The sequence below is a fragment of the Danio rerio genome, chromosome 11 (genome assembly GCF_052040795.2).
Source record: "Danio rerio strain M-AB ecotype USA chromosome 11, GRCz13ab, whole genome shotgun sequence".
Classification (NCBI taxonomy): Eukaryota; Metazoa; Chordata; class Actinopteri; order Cypriniformes; family Danionidae; genus Danio; species Danio rerio.
In genome coordinates this window covers 8910001-8927500 of record NC_141031.1, presented here as the reverse complement: position 1 = coordinate 8927500, position 17500 = coordinate 8910001, and the positions used below count along the sequence as shown (strand labels likewise).

Here is a 17500-nt window from a genome sequence, read left to right as displayed (position 1 = left end):
CAAAAGAAATCTACAGTAGAAATCTGCGCGGGACTAAATTTTGAATCCCGCTCCCGCCTGCACCCGCCAGGTTTTAGCCCGAACCCGACCGCTCCCGCTTATATTAAGCACTTGTTGTCCCGCTGCCCGACCCGCCCCGTTTTCTATCCGCCGCGCACGATCCAGCTAAAGAGCGGGGGGAGAACAAAACCGAAATTAACCCAGTTATACAGTCCAGACAGCCTATAACAAGCTGTCTGTATAAACACACACACGCACAGCACCAAGCACACACACACAGACAAAGCTTTCTCTCTCTCTCTCACACACACACACACACTCACACACACACACACACACACACACACACACACACACCCACACCCACACACACACACACACACACACACACACACACACACACACACACACACACACACACACACACACACACACACACACACACACACACACACACACACACACACACACACACACACCTCATTCGCGCGTGCGCACACACACACACACACACACACACACACACACACACACACCCACACACACACGCACTGCAACAAACAAGCTAAACACAGCATCACGCTATTTCATTTACACACATACATACGCGTGCTCACTCGGGAGTCAGGAGCGATATTGCTAGACAGCCCGCTCCCGTCCCAAATTAAAATTTAAACAATAATATCAATAAAGAAATGAAAAACTGTGATGATTTGTCTTCTTCAAGTTGAGAAAAAAATCTGTTTACTAAAATCACTGAAAGTCTTTAACAAACCATTTAAACAGTAGATTCATCTAGTTTTATGTAAACACATTACAATTATGGAAACATTACAATTACACAACATAATTGTGATCACAAACCTTTTACGTGGCCTCCATTCAATTATGTGAAATAATATACTTACATCATGTCTAAAAATGTATTTGTTTTATTTAAGATCATTCATCGTTTATATTTTTCTTTAGAACTTGAATGCACTCAAGAATCTGAACGATTGATTAACTGTAGGCTCTACAACAGTCATCTGAAGCGTTGTCATACAGTGTTATGCCTGGATTTCATAAACAGTCTTGCATTTACTAACACAGACTATATTTGAATTGTTTTAAAGTAATTTACATTTTCCTCCTGTAGAAAAATTGCATACATTTTTTTTAGTGATTTAATGCATTACAACTGTTTTTAAAAGACTAAACACTTTGATGTAGTGTACAACCAAGCACGTGGTCTGAACACAAACAAGTCACAGGTAATAAAGTATTAAGCATTTCTCCCAAAGAAAAGCCTGTCTAAGCAAAATGCTAGCAGGCGTCTATAGCTCCGCTCAAGCCAGGCCTCTTTGCCCTTGTTTGTTATCCCTGGTTGGTGCGATGATGAGCAACGAAATGGTGGCGGTTGGCCACGCCTACTTGTAGCTTCTTTTGCGTTCTTTAGAAACCTATGGGTGATGTCACAGATACTACGTCCATATCTTTTACAGTCTATGGCTGCTCAAAGGCAGCATTGTATATTTGTGGAACACAAGTTTAACACTGCATAATGTATTAACACTATAATAAATCAATCATAGTGAGTTATAATTTCAAAACATTACAGTTACATTTTGTCATTTGGCTGTCACTTTTGTCCAAAGTGACTTAAAAGTGAGGAAGGCATCAAGTGATTGTTGTGTTGCCCTTTAAGAAGTTTCACTTTAAAATATCTTCTTTAAATATTGTATATACATAGTTCCTTTGTTAAAATGTGAAATTCATAATTTATTTAATTAATCTACTTCGTGTGTAAAAAGGAATACTTTTATTTTGCATTATATCATACTTCCTGTTTAGTCCCTTCCTGTTAGTGTTCCTGGCTCTTTGTGGAAGCCATGTCAGACATGCGCTCTCTCGGACAATCTAAGCCATCCGCTTAAACTCATCATAGAGGCAATGCCGTAAGTTTATGTTTTGCACATTAGACATGTTGAAGACTTTATATTAGTGATTATTTTGTAAAAAATACAACGTTTAATAACTTTGTTTGCTAGTGTAATTCCTACTGCAGGGAGAACTGTAGTCTGTTTATGTTATGTATATGTAAGTGGAAATACCTGTCAAAACTCAATTTCTGAGAATTGTTTTGTTATTTTTGTTGCAGTTTTCACCATAAATGCTAATAAGAAGAGTGACAGTAAATGATCAAACTTGCTACGACTCTGTCTTCATTGGCTATGGTTTAACTCGGTGTTTAGTCAGTCACAACACACTGCACGAGAACACTACAGTGAAAAGGCAGCTTTGATGTGAAAGTGGTCAAGATGTCCGCAAGCAGCAAGTCGTCTGTGCGCAGTGCTAGAAGTGGCAAGTCATCTGCTTCATCAGAGAGTGTAACCCGTGCTCGGGCCAGAGCCGAAGCTGCTAAAGTCAGAGCATCATACGCTAGCCAAGAGGCTAAACTGAAGATAGAAAAGGCCACAAGAGAAGCGCAAAATCAGCTAGAAACAGTAAAATTAGACACTGAACTGGAAGTGTTAACACTACAACGAGAAGCTGATGTAGCTGCTGTTGAGGCACAAGTACTGGAAGATGCTGAAATAGAAATGCATGCTGCAGCTGAAAAAGGAGAATCCGAAGAGAAAGTAAAAATTGAACGCACAAGTGAATATGTAAATTCTCAATTAAACCTTACAAGTCATTTACCCTCTGCAAGCTTTTCAGCCTTGCCTAACGCTCCAGCATCTCATGCTGACAACAGCTTCATAACATGGAGTCCTCCATTAAAAGACCCTTCACATACAAAGTCTATTAATGACAAGCCAAAGTATCAGGATGCTGATTTTGTACACTTACCTGCTGCAAACCTGTCTAGTCCATCCACGGGTATTATAAAATCTGAAGTTGACAGGACAAACCCCTTTATGAACATACATGCGAAGCCATATATTCCTCAGTGCATTCCTTCAACTAGCATGCTACCCCAGGCAGAGCCTTTGGCGCAGTATTTAGCACGACGTGATCTTGTTTGTTCAGGACTGTACCAATTTGACGATAAGCCTGAGAATTATCGAGCATGGTGTTCCTCATTCACAAGTGCAGCTCGTGAAGTTAACCTCACAGCAACCCAGGAACTGGACCTCATGACTAAATGGCTTGGGAGGGAATCTGGTGAAATGGTGAGGCGCATCCGTTCAGTGCATGTCAGCAATCCCAATCTTGCATTGTATAAGGCATGGGAAAGACTACGTGAGTGCTATGCTGCACCAGAAATCATTGAAAGGTCACTATTTCAGCGCTTGGACAGTTTTCCTAGGATCACAGCTAAAGACCACATCAAATTACGTGAACTCGGAGATTTGCTTATGGAAATCCAAGGTGCTAAAGAAGATGGTTATCTCACAAGCCTATTGTACCTTGACACCTCACGTGGGATTGCACCAATTGTAGATAAACTTCCGTATGGGCTTCAGGACAAATGGGTGACTTCGGGGTCATGGTATAAAGAGAGTCATGGCCGTTTTCCTCCATTTGACTATTTTTGCAGCTTTGTGTGTCATGAAGCGAAGAAGCGAAATGACCCTAGCTTTATGTATCAAAGCAGTGCTATGACAACTGTTAAATCAGACAAATTCACTGGGAAAAGTTTTCACACCAACAAACCCATCTCTGTTCACAAAACAGATGTGTGTGCAGTCAAGGAAGACCCTAACAAAATCTGTCCATTACACAATAAACCACACCCATTGAAAAAATGCAGAACATTCAGAAACAAACTCCTTGATGACAGAAAAGCCTTCCTTAAGGAGAAAGGAATATGTTTTAAATGCTGTTCCTCAATTTCTCATCACGCCAAGGAATGTAAGTCTTTTGTGAAATGTTTTGAATGCAACAGCACTAATCATGATACAGCGATGCACCCTGGCCCGTCACCTCAAGTAGTCAAATCTCTTCCACCATCACAAGAGGACGGCGGGGAGGGAGAGGATAATTCTGATATGACGTCTGTCAATACAAGCTGCACGGAGGTTTGTGGTCCTGGTCAGTGGGGTCGCTCATGTTCAAAAATCTGCCTTGTAAAGCTGTACCCAAAGGGTAACAAGGACATGGCCACAAAAGCCTATGTCATTCTGGATGACCAGAGCAACCGTTCATTAGCCAGACCAGAATTCTTTGAGCTGTTCAATTTGGAGAGTGAGCAGTTCACATATAATCTTAGAACTTGCTCTGGAACTGTAGAAACATCTGGCAGGAAAGCAGAAGGATTCCAGATTGAGTCTCTGGATGGCAGAGTTCTCATATCTCTTCCACCACTCATTGAGTGTCATGAAATCATGAACAATCGGTTTGAAATTCCAACTCCAAATGCAGTTCTTCACCAGCCTCATCTACGACACATTGCCAAGTACATTCCAGACCTAGAACCAGAAGCAGAAATACTTTTGCTGCTAGGAAGAGATGTGATTAGAGCACACAAGGTCAGGCAGCAGGTCAACGGACCAAACAACGCCCCCTTTGCTCAACGTCTGGACCTGGGATGGGTGGTAATAGGAGAGGTGTGCCTGGGTAATGTACACAAGCCCACAGTTAACACATTTAAAACCAATGTCCTGGAAACTGGTCGTCACTCAATTTTTCAACCCTGTACAAGCTTTATGCAGGTCAGAGAGAAACAACAGAGCAGTGTGTTTAAAAAGGCAACTGAGATGACACTTGGACAGACAGTGTTTTGCAAAACCGAGCATGACAATAAACCTGCCCCTTCTGTGGAGGACACAACCTTCTTGAAAATTATGGACACAAATGTCTTCAGAAATGAATCTAACAGCTGGGTAGCTCCTCTACCATTCAGAGAACCACGCCAATGCTTGCCAAACAACAAGGAGCAAGCTATTAATCGATTCTCAAGCCTGCAACGAACCCTCAAGAGAAAACCTGAGATGCAGCAACAGTATGTGGAATTCATGGAAAAGATCTTTACCAACGGACATGCTGAGGTAGCACCACCACTAAAAGAAGAGGATGAGTGCTGGTATCTTCCCACATTTGGGGTCTACCACCCCCAAAAACCCAATCAGATCAGAGTGGTTTTCAATTCCAGTGCTTGTTACTCTGGCGTCTCTCTCAATGATGTGCTCCTCACTGGCCCTGACCTGAATAATTCCCTTGTTGGTGTCCTGCTACGTTTTCGGAAAGAGAGGGTTGCAATCCTAGCTGATATTCAGCAAATGTTTCATTGTTTTTTGGTGCGTGATGACCACCGCAACTTTCTCCGTTTCCTATGGTACAAGGACAACGATGTCAACAAGGAAATTATTGAGTATCGAATGAATGTCCACGTCTTCGGCAATCGTCCATCACCTGCCGTGGCAATTTACGGACTACGGAGAGCCATCAGAGAAGGTGCAAAAGATCATGGTGAAGATACCATAAAGTTTGTGGAAAGACATTTCTACGTCGATGATGGTGTGGTATCTGTACCATCTGAAGCTGAGGCTATCGATTTGCTCCAACGAACACAGGCTTCATTAGCTGAGTCAAACCTACGTTTGCACAAGTTTGCTTCAAACTCTCAGATTGTTATGGAAGCTTTTCCTCCTGAAGATTGTGCTCCAGTGATTAAGGACTTAGATCTGAGTGGAGAAACTTCTCCCACACAACGGAGTTTAGGTCTGTTATGGGAGATCTCAACTGACACATTCACCTACTCCACATCCACCACTACCAAACCATTCACCCGTCGTGGAGTTCTCTCCACTGTCAACAGTGTTTTTGACCCTCTGGGTCTACTGGCACCTGTCACGATCCAGGGAAGAGCCCTTCTTAGAGAACTTACCTCTGAAAGTGCAGACTGGGACACATCCCTTCCGGAGGTCAAACTAAACAAATGGGTGGCCTGGAGAAGTTCTCTTCAAGAGCTAGAAAAGCTTCACGTCTCACGTACATACACTAAAACCTCACTAACTGAAGCAGTGCATACAGAATTGTGTGTGTTCTCTGATGCATCAACCAAGGCCATAGGTGCTGTGGCATACCTGAAAGTGCTTCAGAAAGATGGGCAAGTTGAAGTAGGGTTTGTTATGGGCAAGGCGAAACTAGCACCCCTGTCTGAACCTACGATTCCCAGGCTTGAGCTGTGTGCTGCTGTCTTAGCAGTTGAGATGGCAGATCTCATTAAGGATGAGCTAGATCTGGAATTAAATGACATAAAGTTCTTTACAGACAGCAAAGTGGTCCTTGGCTACATTTATAATGAGTCAAAGCGATTCTATGTGTATGTTCACAATAGAGTCCAGCGCATCCGACAGTCCTCAAGACCTGAGCAATGGCACTATGTACGTACTGAGGAAAATCCAGCAGATCATGCGTCGCGATCCTTACCTGCATCATGCCTGGCGCAGACTTCCTGGTTCACCGGTCCCTCCTTCCTTCAACAGCCACCTGCAGAAAAAACAAAATCAAGTAAAATGTTTGAGCTAATTGAGCCTGAGAATGATGCAAAAATTCGTCCTCAAATCCAAACATGTGCTACTTACCTGGAGGAAGCTGGACTTATATCTACCAGATTTCAAAGATTCTCCACCTTCACCTCTTTAGTAAGAGGAGTAGCGCTTCTAGTTCATGTCGCAAAATCCTTCAAACACTCAAACCAAAACAGCAACTGCAAGGGTTGGCACAAATGTGACTTACCACGTACTCCAGATGAGATGGACCAAGCAAGGAATGTTGTACTGAAAGCAACACAAAAAGCTGCATTTGCAAAAGAGCTGTCAGCACTGCTAGCTGATCAACCTGTATCCAAAAGCAGCCGCTTGCGTAAACTCAATCCAATCATGGAGAGTAATTTCATTTGTGTTGGAGGAAGATTAAAGCACTCTGAGATATCAACTGCCGAAAAGAACCCGATAATTCTCCCTAAAGAAAGCCACACATCTTTGCTGCTCATTCGACATCATCACGAGCAAGTAATACATCAAGGCCGTCATCTGACAGAGGGAGCAATCAGGGCAGCAGGACTGTGGATCTTAGGAGCCAAGTCGCTAATAAACTCAGTACTTCACAAATGTATAACCTGTCGCAAGCTGCGTGGAAAGTTTGAAGAGCAGCACATGGCGGACCTGCCATCTGAACGTCTCAAAATCTGCCCTCCCTTTACATACGTGGGGCTTGATGTATTTGGACCCTGGTCTGTCACTACCAGACGCACCAGAGGAGGACAGGCAGAGAGCAAAAGGTGGGCAATCATGTTTGGCTGTATGAGCTCGAGAGCTGTGCACATCGAGGTCATTGAATCTATGGATGCATCAAGTTGCATAAATGCTCTCAGGCGGTTCTTTGCATTAAGAGGTCCTGCAAAACAGCTCCGCTCCGATTGCGGTACTAATTTCGTTGGGGCATGCAAGGAACTTGGAATGGACAAGATGGTACAGAGGTACCTCAGCGAGCAAGGATGCAGCTGGGAATTCAATCCACCTCACAGCTCGCACATGGGAGGCTCATGGGAGCGCCTGATTGGCATTGCAAGAAGAATTTTAGATTCAATGTTTCTGCAGCTAAAAGCTCGCTTAACCCATGAAGTTCTTTGCACACTACTAGCAGAAGTTACTGCTATTATTAATGCACGGCCACTCTTACCTGTGTCTGCAGACCCACAACAACCATTCATACTTTCACCTTCAGTGCTCCTTACACAGAAGACAGGAGTTCCACCTCCCCCTGGAGATTTCTCTGACAAGGACCTGTATACAAAGCAATGGAGACAAGTTCAGGCGCTTGCAAACCAGTTCTGGACACGCTGGAGCCGTGAATACTTACCTTGCTTGCAACACAGACCGAAGTGGACAGTACCTTGCAGAAACCTTCAAGTGGGAGATCTAGTTCTGCTCAGGGATAAGCAGATAGCCCGCAACTGTTGGCCCATGGCCAGAGTCTCTGCTGTATTCCCAGGAAAGGATGGATATGTAAGAAAGGTTGAGGTTTCAACAACTGACCAAGGGAATATAAAAACCTTTCTAAGGCCCATTTCAGAGGTCGTTCTGCTTCTACCCAAAGACTGATCTGGAGATTAGTGTATGGCCCAGAAGTTCATAGTGACCTTACATAGGTCAGGCGGGGAGTGTGTTGCCCTTTAAGAAGTTTCACTTTAAAATATCTTCTTTAAATATTGTATATACATAGTTCCTTTGTTAAAATGTGAAATTCATAATTTATTTAATTAATCTACTTCGTGTGTAAAAAGGAATACTTTTATTTTGCATTATATCATACTTCCTGTTTAGTCCCTTCCTGTTAGTGTTCCTGGCTCTTTGTGGAAGCCATGTCAGACATGCGCTCTCTCGGACAATCTAAGCCATCCGCTTAAACTCATCATAGAGGCAATGCCGTAAGTTTATGTTTTGCACATTAGACATGTTGAAGACTTTATATTAGTGATTATTTTGTAAAAAATACAACGTTTAATAACTTTGTTTGCTAGTGTAATTCCTACTGCAGGGAGAACTGTAGTCTGTTTATGTTATGTATATGTAAGTGGAAATACCTGTCAAAACTCAATTTCTGAGAATTGTTTTGTTATTTTTGTTGCAGTTTTCACCATAAATGCTAATAAGAAGAGTGACAGTAAATGATCAAACTTGCTACGACTCTGTCTTCATTGGCTATGGTTTAACTCGGTGTTTAGTCAGTCACAACACACTGCACGAGAACACTACAATTGTATTGCAGAATAGTCCAGTCTACAAATAAGAGCTTGGACAAGTTATCCTGCATGATTATTCTGTGTTTGCAATGTGATCCTGGAAGTAAAGGATCACCCCTGAATTAAGAATCCAGAAAACCAAGGAAGATCCACTGGTGAGGACAGACTCAAAGCAGTGAAGTGGGTTTTCAGTAATGGTCATGGAAAGAAAGACAGATAAATGTGATGCTTCACAGTTCATTAGAGTCAGCAGGCAGGTCAAAAACAGGGCTTTGGTGACTAATAGTAGTGAATAAGTAGAGGCAACACGCTTGAGGAAACATGCAGTTTTGTTTAATTTCCAAAAATATACACAGGAAAAAAATGTTTATTTCTTTTATTTTAGTCTTGTTTTTAGTCCAAATATTTACCAATGCTTAATTCAAGAAGCATTTTCTAGACAAGAAAACATAGTCTTGTTTTAAGAGCTGTCAAAATTAAGTTTTTCCTTTAAACCAAGCTAAATAATCTGCCAATGATGTAAGATAATCTTGTTTTTTTTTTTTTTCATTTAGACATATGACTAATTTGTTACCCCATTTGCAGATTATTTTGCTTGTTTTAATGAAAAACTCACTTAATTTTTACATATATTTTCTTAAAACATTTTTTTTAGATGCACTTTCTTGTGTCTTGTAATGTGTGCACATACTGAAAGAAGCAGCAAGATGCCCCTTGTGTGGCCATGTGACCTCAACTTACTGTTGCATTGATTGAGTAGCATCTGAGCTCTTTAACAGTAATGACGAATTTAACATACAGTTGAAGTCAGAATTATTCAGAATTATTTAACAAAGAGATTTTTTTCAACACATTTCTAAACATAATATTTTTGATAACGCATCTGTAATAACTAATTTATTTTATCTTTGCCATGATGACAGTAAATAATATTTGACTAGATATTTTTCAAGACACTTCTACACAGCTTAAAGTGACATTTAAAGGCTTAACTAGGTTAATCAGAATGACTAGGCAGGTTAGGGTAATTAGGCAAGTTATTGTATAACGATGGTTTGTTCTGTATTCTATCAGAAAAAAATATGGCTTAAAGGGGCTAATAATTATGATGATTTAAAAAAAAGTTGCTTTTATTCTAGCTGAAATAAAACAAACAACACTTTCCTCAGAAGAAAAAATATTATCAGACATACTCTGAAAATGTCCTTGCTCTGAAATATTTTTAAAAGAAAAAGCAATTCAAAGGGGGGACTTTAATACTATTTCATGATACAAACACTTATTCTGTTGCCTAGAGGCAACATTGTATCAAAGAGCAGTTTACTTAAAAGCAATTGCTATAAATCAAATATCCAGAGAAATTGAGAATTAATGTTTGTGTATACATTTTATGTGTTTGTATGCTCTTTTGAAGAATAGAAACCATAATAGAACAACATTTTTTTTGGTTGTTTGTTTGTTTTTTGTTTGTTTGCTTGTTTGTTTTTAATGAAAATTTTTATTTTTTATTATTATTTTTAATGATGTTTTACTGTCGATTTAATTCCCTTCTTTCCAAATAATTTTCACATGATTCTGGCCATCAAGCTTATACATTTCATACTGTTTAAGCTGTTTTTGACGCCATACAAAGACTTGACAAAGACATTTAATACTGTACAAGCAATGATGTCAGCAGCATGTGCGGTTAGAATTCTTACTTTCGTAAGTTTCTCCCAGTCTTTTTATAGGCTCTTTAATTCAGCCGCGGATGTGCTTAAATTCATGTGTGTGAGAGTAAATGGTCGGCAGCAGAACACAAGCGAAGTATTAAACAATAATGTGCAGTCTTTTGCCTGAGGGGCCTGTGGTGAGACTGTGCCATGAGCGAGAATTTGTGATCTAATTTAGGGGCAGTGAGGCGTTGAGTCTCCTCTCTGCGGACTTTTGGCTCCCTATACCACTCCATTTGCTATTTTTTTTTTTTTTATAAACACTGACCAGAACTTCTCCAGAGCATTTGACCCAGGGCAGCAGAGCTCTTCTAAATGAACAGCTTTTTACAATGGACAGGGCATTGCCACCCTTTGTCACTGTGCAACTGTTTGGTGTAATATGTTATTGTGTATATGGTGGGTTTGAGCTTTTTTTGTTTTTTGTTTTGTTTTTTTGACCCAGGATGGCAGAGATATTTTACATTTCAAGGGCGTTATTCAATACTGTGGACTTACTTTATAGCCGGTGAATCTCTAACAAATGCAAATTTTCCTTCCTTTTGCTGGAATATTTTCATTTTACTCTGTATACACTTCGTTTTAAGAACAACAAATAATAACTTGACTTCTAGTTGATCATTTGGTATGAGAAGTGGTTTACTGTATATAAAAGGCTAAGGCCTCCAGATTATGCTTATTTTACCAAAATAAAATATGATAATGCCTTGATTTTTTTAATTATTTAATTGGGACAGTAAGGTCTCATTTTGCTTAGACTAGACAAAAGTCTTGTCACTTAACAGAAATAATGTACAGTATATAATATAAAGTCATGGTGCAGTAGAAAAAAAATAATATTTTGTATGATTTTCATGAGCTTGAAGGACTGCATCTATACATCTCTGCAATGACTCAAATAATCCATTAATAAAGTCATCTCGAGTGGCAAGGGAAGCGTTCTTGCAGGACTCCAGAGTTCATCAAGATTTTTGGATTCATCTTTAATGCCTCCTCCTTCATCTTAATCTAGACATGCTCAATAATGTTTATGTTTGGTGACTGGGCTGACCAATTCTGGAGCACCCTGAACTTCTTTGATGTGGAGGCTAAAACATGAGAAGCGCTATCCTGCTGAAGAATTTGCTCTTTCCAATGGTTTGCAATGTAATGTGCAGCATAAATGTCTTGATACCTTAGGCCAGGGGTCTCAAACTCAATTTACCTGGGGGCCGCAAAAGGCAAAGTCTGAGTGAGGCTGGGCCGCATAAGGGATTTCACACAAAAAAAAGTCCTCAAATGTCATTATTAACAGTTTTAATTATTTCTTCTGAACATGAAGTGTCCTAAACATTAATAGAACATTGAGTGAAGATTGTGGACAGTTCTTCTGAACATGGCATCTTTTGCCTACTTCTTGCTGCCAGAGACTTGACAGTGCTTCTTCTCACAAATCTGAACCACATTTGGCTTTAGAGCGGAAGCAGTTGAGACCCTCAGTATGGCTTGGGGGAACTCACTCAAAACTTCCATTCCCTCACCTAAAAAAAGGCGTATATATGTATAAATAAAACACCCCCACCCCACTCCAGTCACATCAGTCTGTACCAGTCTGTATCTACCTATAATATATAAAAGATGCAGGCTGTAGCTAGGTAGGTGGCAGGCTGCAGATAGGTAGCTAAGTGGCAGGCAGGGGCGGGAACAGCTTACCTTGGTTCTGGCCGGCGCGAGTTCCCTCCTAACACTTCCCGCCCGTCACAGCGTCTAACAAAGGGACGGGGTGCATGGTGACGTCACCGGCATCCCTGTCCCTTTGTTTACACGCCCCTTGTTGCCAGTGACCGATGTGTACGGATAGAATCAGCGGAGCGGGGAGCGCTCTCTCTCCCCGCTCCGCTGATTCTGTCAGTGTACAGGTCGGCGCAAATGGCCCGCGGGCCGCGAGTTTGAGACCCCTGCCTTAGGCTATCAACTTTGCCACTCTACACAACTCTTGCACACTCTCATACTGAATGTAACCCCAAGCCATGATTTAGCCTTCACCAAACTTGACTTCTGTGAGAATCTTGGGTCCATGTGTGTTCCAATAGGTCTTTTGCAGTATTTGTGATGATTGGGATGCAGTTCAACCAATGATTCATCCCAAAAAAAAAAAAAAAATCTACCTTCTGCCACTTTTCCAAATGATCAACTAGAAGTCAAGTTATTATTTCTTGCTCTTACATCTGGGATTGACAACAAGATTTTTGTCATATTGTAACAACTACCTTTTGAATTTTTATCCCCCCTTTGAACCTCTAAAGTGTTTAGAGCAATTAGCGTACGTATGTAACATACTTGTGTAACGATTACTTAGATTAACGACACAGCAATAGCGTCATGTGCAGCAGATTTCAGGCACCTTCACACCACTCGTGAGCATTCAAAATAAACACAGCCCACTGAACATAGGGAATGATCTCCAACTGGCAGCCTCTAAAATTAAACCAGGAATAGACTTGTGCTGTAAACATTGTGTCCATAAGTCTCATTAGGTGAGCTTAATGTTATGTAAATTAAACAAATGAGTTAATACTCATATGCTTTTAAAAGCGCTGGTTTGTGTTGTCAATAGACTCCTGTGTATATATATATAGTCCTTTTAGTGTGTGTGCACAGTTGCTTGCAATGTTTGTATATTTCTAATTCAATTCAACTCACCTTTATTTCTATAACGCTTTTACAATGTAGATTGTATCAAAGCAGCTTCACATAGAAGATCATAGTCAATTGAATGAATTGAATTCAATGAACCTAAAAGAGCACATGTCACTCCACTGCTAGTCCGTTTCCACTGGCTGCCAGATGCTGCTCGCATCAAATTCAAAGCTCTGATGTTTGCCTACAAAGTGACTTCTGGCTTTGCTCCTTCTTATCTGCTCTCACTTCTGCAGATCTATGTGCCCTCCAGAAACTTGCGTTCTGTGAATGAACGTCGCCTCGTGGTTCCATCCCAAAGAGGGAAGAAATCACTTTCGCGAACGCTCACGCTCAATCTGCCCAGTTGGTGGAATGAACTCCCTAACTGCATCAGAACAGCAGAGTCACTCGATACTTTCAAGAAACGACTAAAAACTCAACTATTTAGTCTCCACTACACTTCCTAATCTGCAATTGCCTCTCTGAATATCACACTAACTGTACCAAAAAAAAAAAATACTAATACTACTAATTCTTCCCTTCTTAGACTTTACAGACCTGAAACTTGCCTATAGCACTTATTCATTGTTGCTCTTAGTTGTGAAAATTGCTTCCTTGTCCTCATTTGTAAGTCGCTTTGGATAAAAGCGTCTGCTAAATGACTAAATGTAAATGTAAATTGGAACAATGTAGTTCAGTTTTTAGTGTTTAAGTTCAGTTCAGCTCAGTTCACAGTTTTACAATAAGGTTAATTAGTTAATGCATTTACTAACATGAACTAATCATGAACAACACATTTACAGCATTTATTAATCATAATTGAACATTTACTAATGCATTATTAACGTTCAAGCCCATGCTTGTTAACATCAGTTAATGCACCATGAGTTAACATGAACTAACAATGAACTACTGTATTTTCATTAACTAACGTTAACTAACATGAACAAATACCGCAGTAAATGTATTGTTCATTGTTTTTTCATCTTAGTAAATGCATTAATTAACATTAACTAATGAACCTTATTGTAAAGTGTGACCAGTGTGTTTTAATAATCACTACTGAGGCCTGAACACTAAAGAGCAAATCCATCGATGCGTAGCTCAACCAATCCCAAACCATGCAAGCTAGTGGCGACAGCGGCGAGAGGAAAAAAACTTCACCAATTGGCGAAAGTGAAGAAAAAAAACCTCGATAGAAACCAGTCAGTTGGGCAAGACCATTTCAATTTCTCCGCTGGCCAAACGTCTTGTGCAGAGCTGCAGTCTCAGTGGCGGAGGCTGGAAGCTGGGCCACAGCGAAGTTTATATTAATGTATTAATAGGTCATGTCTAGTTACCTATTCTCACTCACTATCCTTCAGCTTCGTCCCTGATTTATCAAGGGTCGTCACAGCAGAATGAATCGCCAATTTTTCCAGCATATGTTTTTTTTTTTTTTTTTTTTTTTTTTTTTTTTTACTTACCAAGGGTTAACCGTCTCTTGATTTCAGGTAACGTGTCCCCATTTGGGATAATCTTGTAACCAAGGAATCTAAAGTCCTGCACTGTCTCGATCACTATTGATGTTGGTGTTCATATTCACTATTGAATATAAAAGTCCTGTACTGACTTAATGACAATGTTATTAGATGCTATTAATACGTTTCAAGAACTTCAACACTAGTGGTGTAAAGTAACTAATTACAAATACTCAGATTACTGTAATTGAGTAGTTTTTCTCAAGAATTGTAATTTACTTAGTAGTTTTAAAAATGAGTACTTTTACTTTTATCTGCAGTCACTACTTTATGTATTTTTTATTTTTTTTCTTGTCTATGGAGATTAGAAAAATCTCCTGTGGATTCTGTTCAATAAAATCGTACATAGAAGGTAAATCGCATCTTAATGAACTACCTCAATGTGCGATTTGTAATTGCAGCAAACTGTTAGATTAAATGTGTCCAAGAAGATGACCAAGAGACTGTTTAGATGCATGTCACTGATGAGAAGATGACGGCTGTTTACTGTATGATGACCGAAATGGCCTTAAACACCCAGCAGGCACAAGACATTTTACCCTGACATCATGGGGACATTTCATTTTGTTTTAAAATGAAAATCGTGTTGATGTCGGAACTCAACGTCAAGTCAATGTTCAACATCCAACGAAATATCAACGTCCAATGATGTTCCAGCTTGAAATTGTGTGGGTGTTACCATTTGCTTGTCATACCTAATAAATAAATGTCAATATTTATTATAGCTTTGAACCTACACTAGTCTCACGGTTCGGTTTGGTTACGATTATCATGCCATTCGGTTTAATTCGATATCTCGGTGCATCACGGTGCATTGCCGGTGCTTTTCATACACAGTTTTATATTTTCTTCACAGCAGCAGTTCTTGTATTAAAATGTATGAATATATTTATATTTATATATTATTTGTAATAGAATTTTGTCATTTAATACAAACAGTCAGATATATAAACTGTAACTTGAGCATTAACAAAATGAGCATTAAGCAAATAATATAAACAAATATAAACATCCAGCTCAATTTCTGATCCTTGTCTAGTTCTCTTACACCTCTTTGATTGGTCACACCCTCAACAAAAATGGTTGCGATTGGCTCTTGCGCGCTGCGCTCTTCAGATGAGTGACACTGATAAACGACACGCGCTCGTTTCTTTATCCAAAAGTAACGCTGTAAAACAGCCGAGAGGAGAAGAAAAGCCACCCCAGCAGGTCAAATAAGCCTGTGTGTGTGTGTGTGTGTGTGTGTGTGTGTGTGTGTGTGTGTGTGTGTGTGTGTGTGTGTGTGTGTGTGTGTGTGTGTGTGTGTGTGTGTGTGTGTGTGTGTGTGTGTGTGTGTGAAAGAGAGAGAGAGACAGAGACAGAGCGAAAGCGCGAGAGAGAAATGGAGTAGGCTACTTTCATTCTCTCGATCTCAGTGAAATAGGGGCTATCGTTGTATACAGTATGTCAGTGAAAGACAGATCCAGCAAACACACACAGTGAAATTGTGCACAGTTTATGAGTTTTAAGTAGTTAAATCATTGTAAATACTCACGATCGCCTCCCTCGCGACAGAGCGCATATGAGGTAAATGACGTCAGTAATAACCGGTTATGATTATTACTGAACCGATACCGAATTGTCCGCGTCTGCATCGCGGTGCACCGAAGAAACGATTAATTTTGACACCCCTAATATTTAACCTCAATATGACGTTGTTTAAGAAGTTGGCTCCGTAGAATTTTGGTCACAACCAAATTTTGACGTCATTATTGGACATTAAAATAAAGTTTTCCTTAGACACTTGCTAGATGTTGAATTCTGGTCACCTGACATCACAACCTAAATCTAACCAAATATTAAGGTTTTATGATGTTGTTTACCTGCTGGTCAATGATTAGACTACAGAATGTTACGTGTACACACGTCAAATGACATGTCAATGTTTCAGCATTTTACAGCATAATACTCACTACTCTTGAGTACTTTTGAAAGGTCTACTTTTTACTCATACTTTGAGTAATATTTACTCAGATACTTACTCTACTTGCACTACATCTTTAAGCAAGTAATGGTACTTTTAATTGAGTGTAAATCTTCAGTACTCTTTCCAGCACTGTTTACCACAAAATGAAAGTGTACTCTCATCATTATCCTCACTCGTGTCATTATGAAGTAAAGAAACCCAAATTAGATTAAAATAAAATCTCAAAGATCTCTGTCCTTTCTGTCAGTTTTAAAGAAATGTGTTAACCTTTTAAGATTTTAAGATCTTAACATTAGTCAAGTAATAGTTTGTTTCAGTTTAGCTAGAGATCATTTTAGGGAAATTAGCAAGATTGATATTAGAGAAGGAAAAAAACACTGAATATGATGAAGCCTTATATTGCTCTGCTTTTTCAAATAAATACATGAATAAATCGTCACCTTAGAATTATAATGTTCTATCTGCGTTCTGAATGACTTTGAGATATTGAGCTTCAAAGTTTTTGCATTCCATTGCAAACAGCATGTGTGTAACATTTTTTTTTAAATGTTTTAAAAATGTTTTACAACGTAAACAACTTATTAAAAAAATCCCATAATGTAAATAAGTTTTTCATTTAATAAGAATACGTCAATAACTCAATTTTGACACAAATGTCAGATAGAACCTTATAATTCTAAGGTGATGAAACAGTTTTTAAACAGATTACAAATCTGTCTCTTGGTCCGTTTCATTCCTAAGATTAATCAAAGTGTTTTGTACCTGATTTGGCATATCAGAGCAGAAACACAAAAATATTTCACCGCGCGCAGAGGCGATGTAGAGAAGCACATGAAAAGTGCTCAGGGATGGTACATTTCAGGGCTGAGATTCCTGAGACGGGGCTGAAAAGATTGAAATGTCAGATATGAGTCAGAACCGCCAACCACAAAGAGATCAGGGCACTCGCACACCAACGAGAACAAGA

General features: G+C 39.7%; 2 protein-coding genes across 48 annotated transcripts in view; both read left to right on the top strand.

Annotated features, from left to right (window-relative positions):
• The window catches only part of si:ch211-51h4.2, a 458725-nt gene that overhangs the window by 243060 nt on the left and 198165 nt on the right, over positions 1-17500 (top strand). The gene's annotated exons all lie outside the window — the stretch shown is intronic.
• On the top strand, positions 1843-8613 carry LOC147841658 (uncharacterized). Its single transcript, XM_087273240.1, has 2 exons — positions 1843-1937; positions 2141-8613. Exon 2 carries the CDS (start codon positions 2301-2303, stop codon positions 8031-8033), a length of 5733 nt encoding a protein of 1910 aa, XP_087129366.1. The 5' UTR covers positions 1843-1937; positions 2141-2300; the 3' UTR covers positions 8034-8613.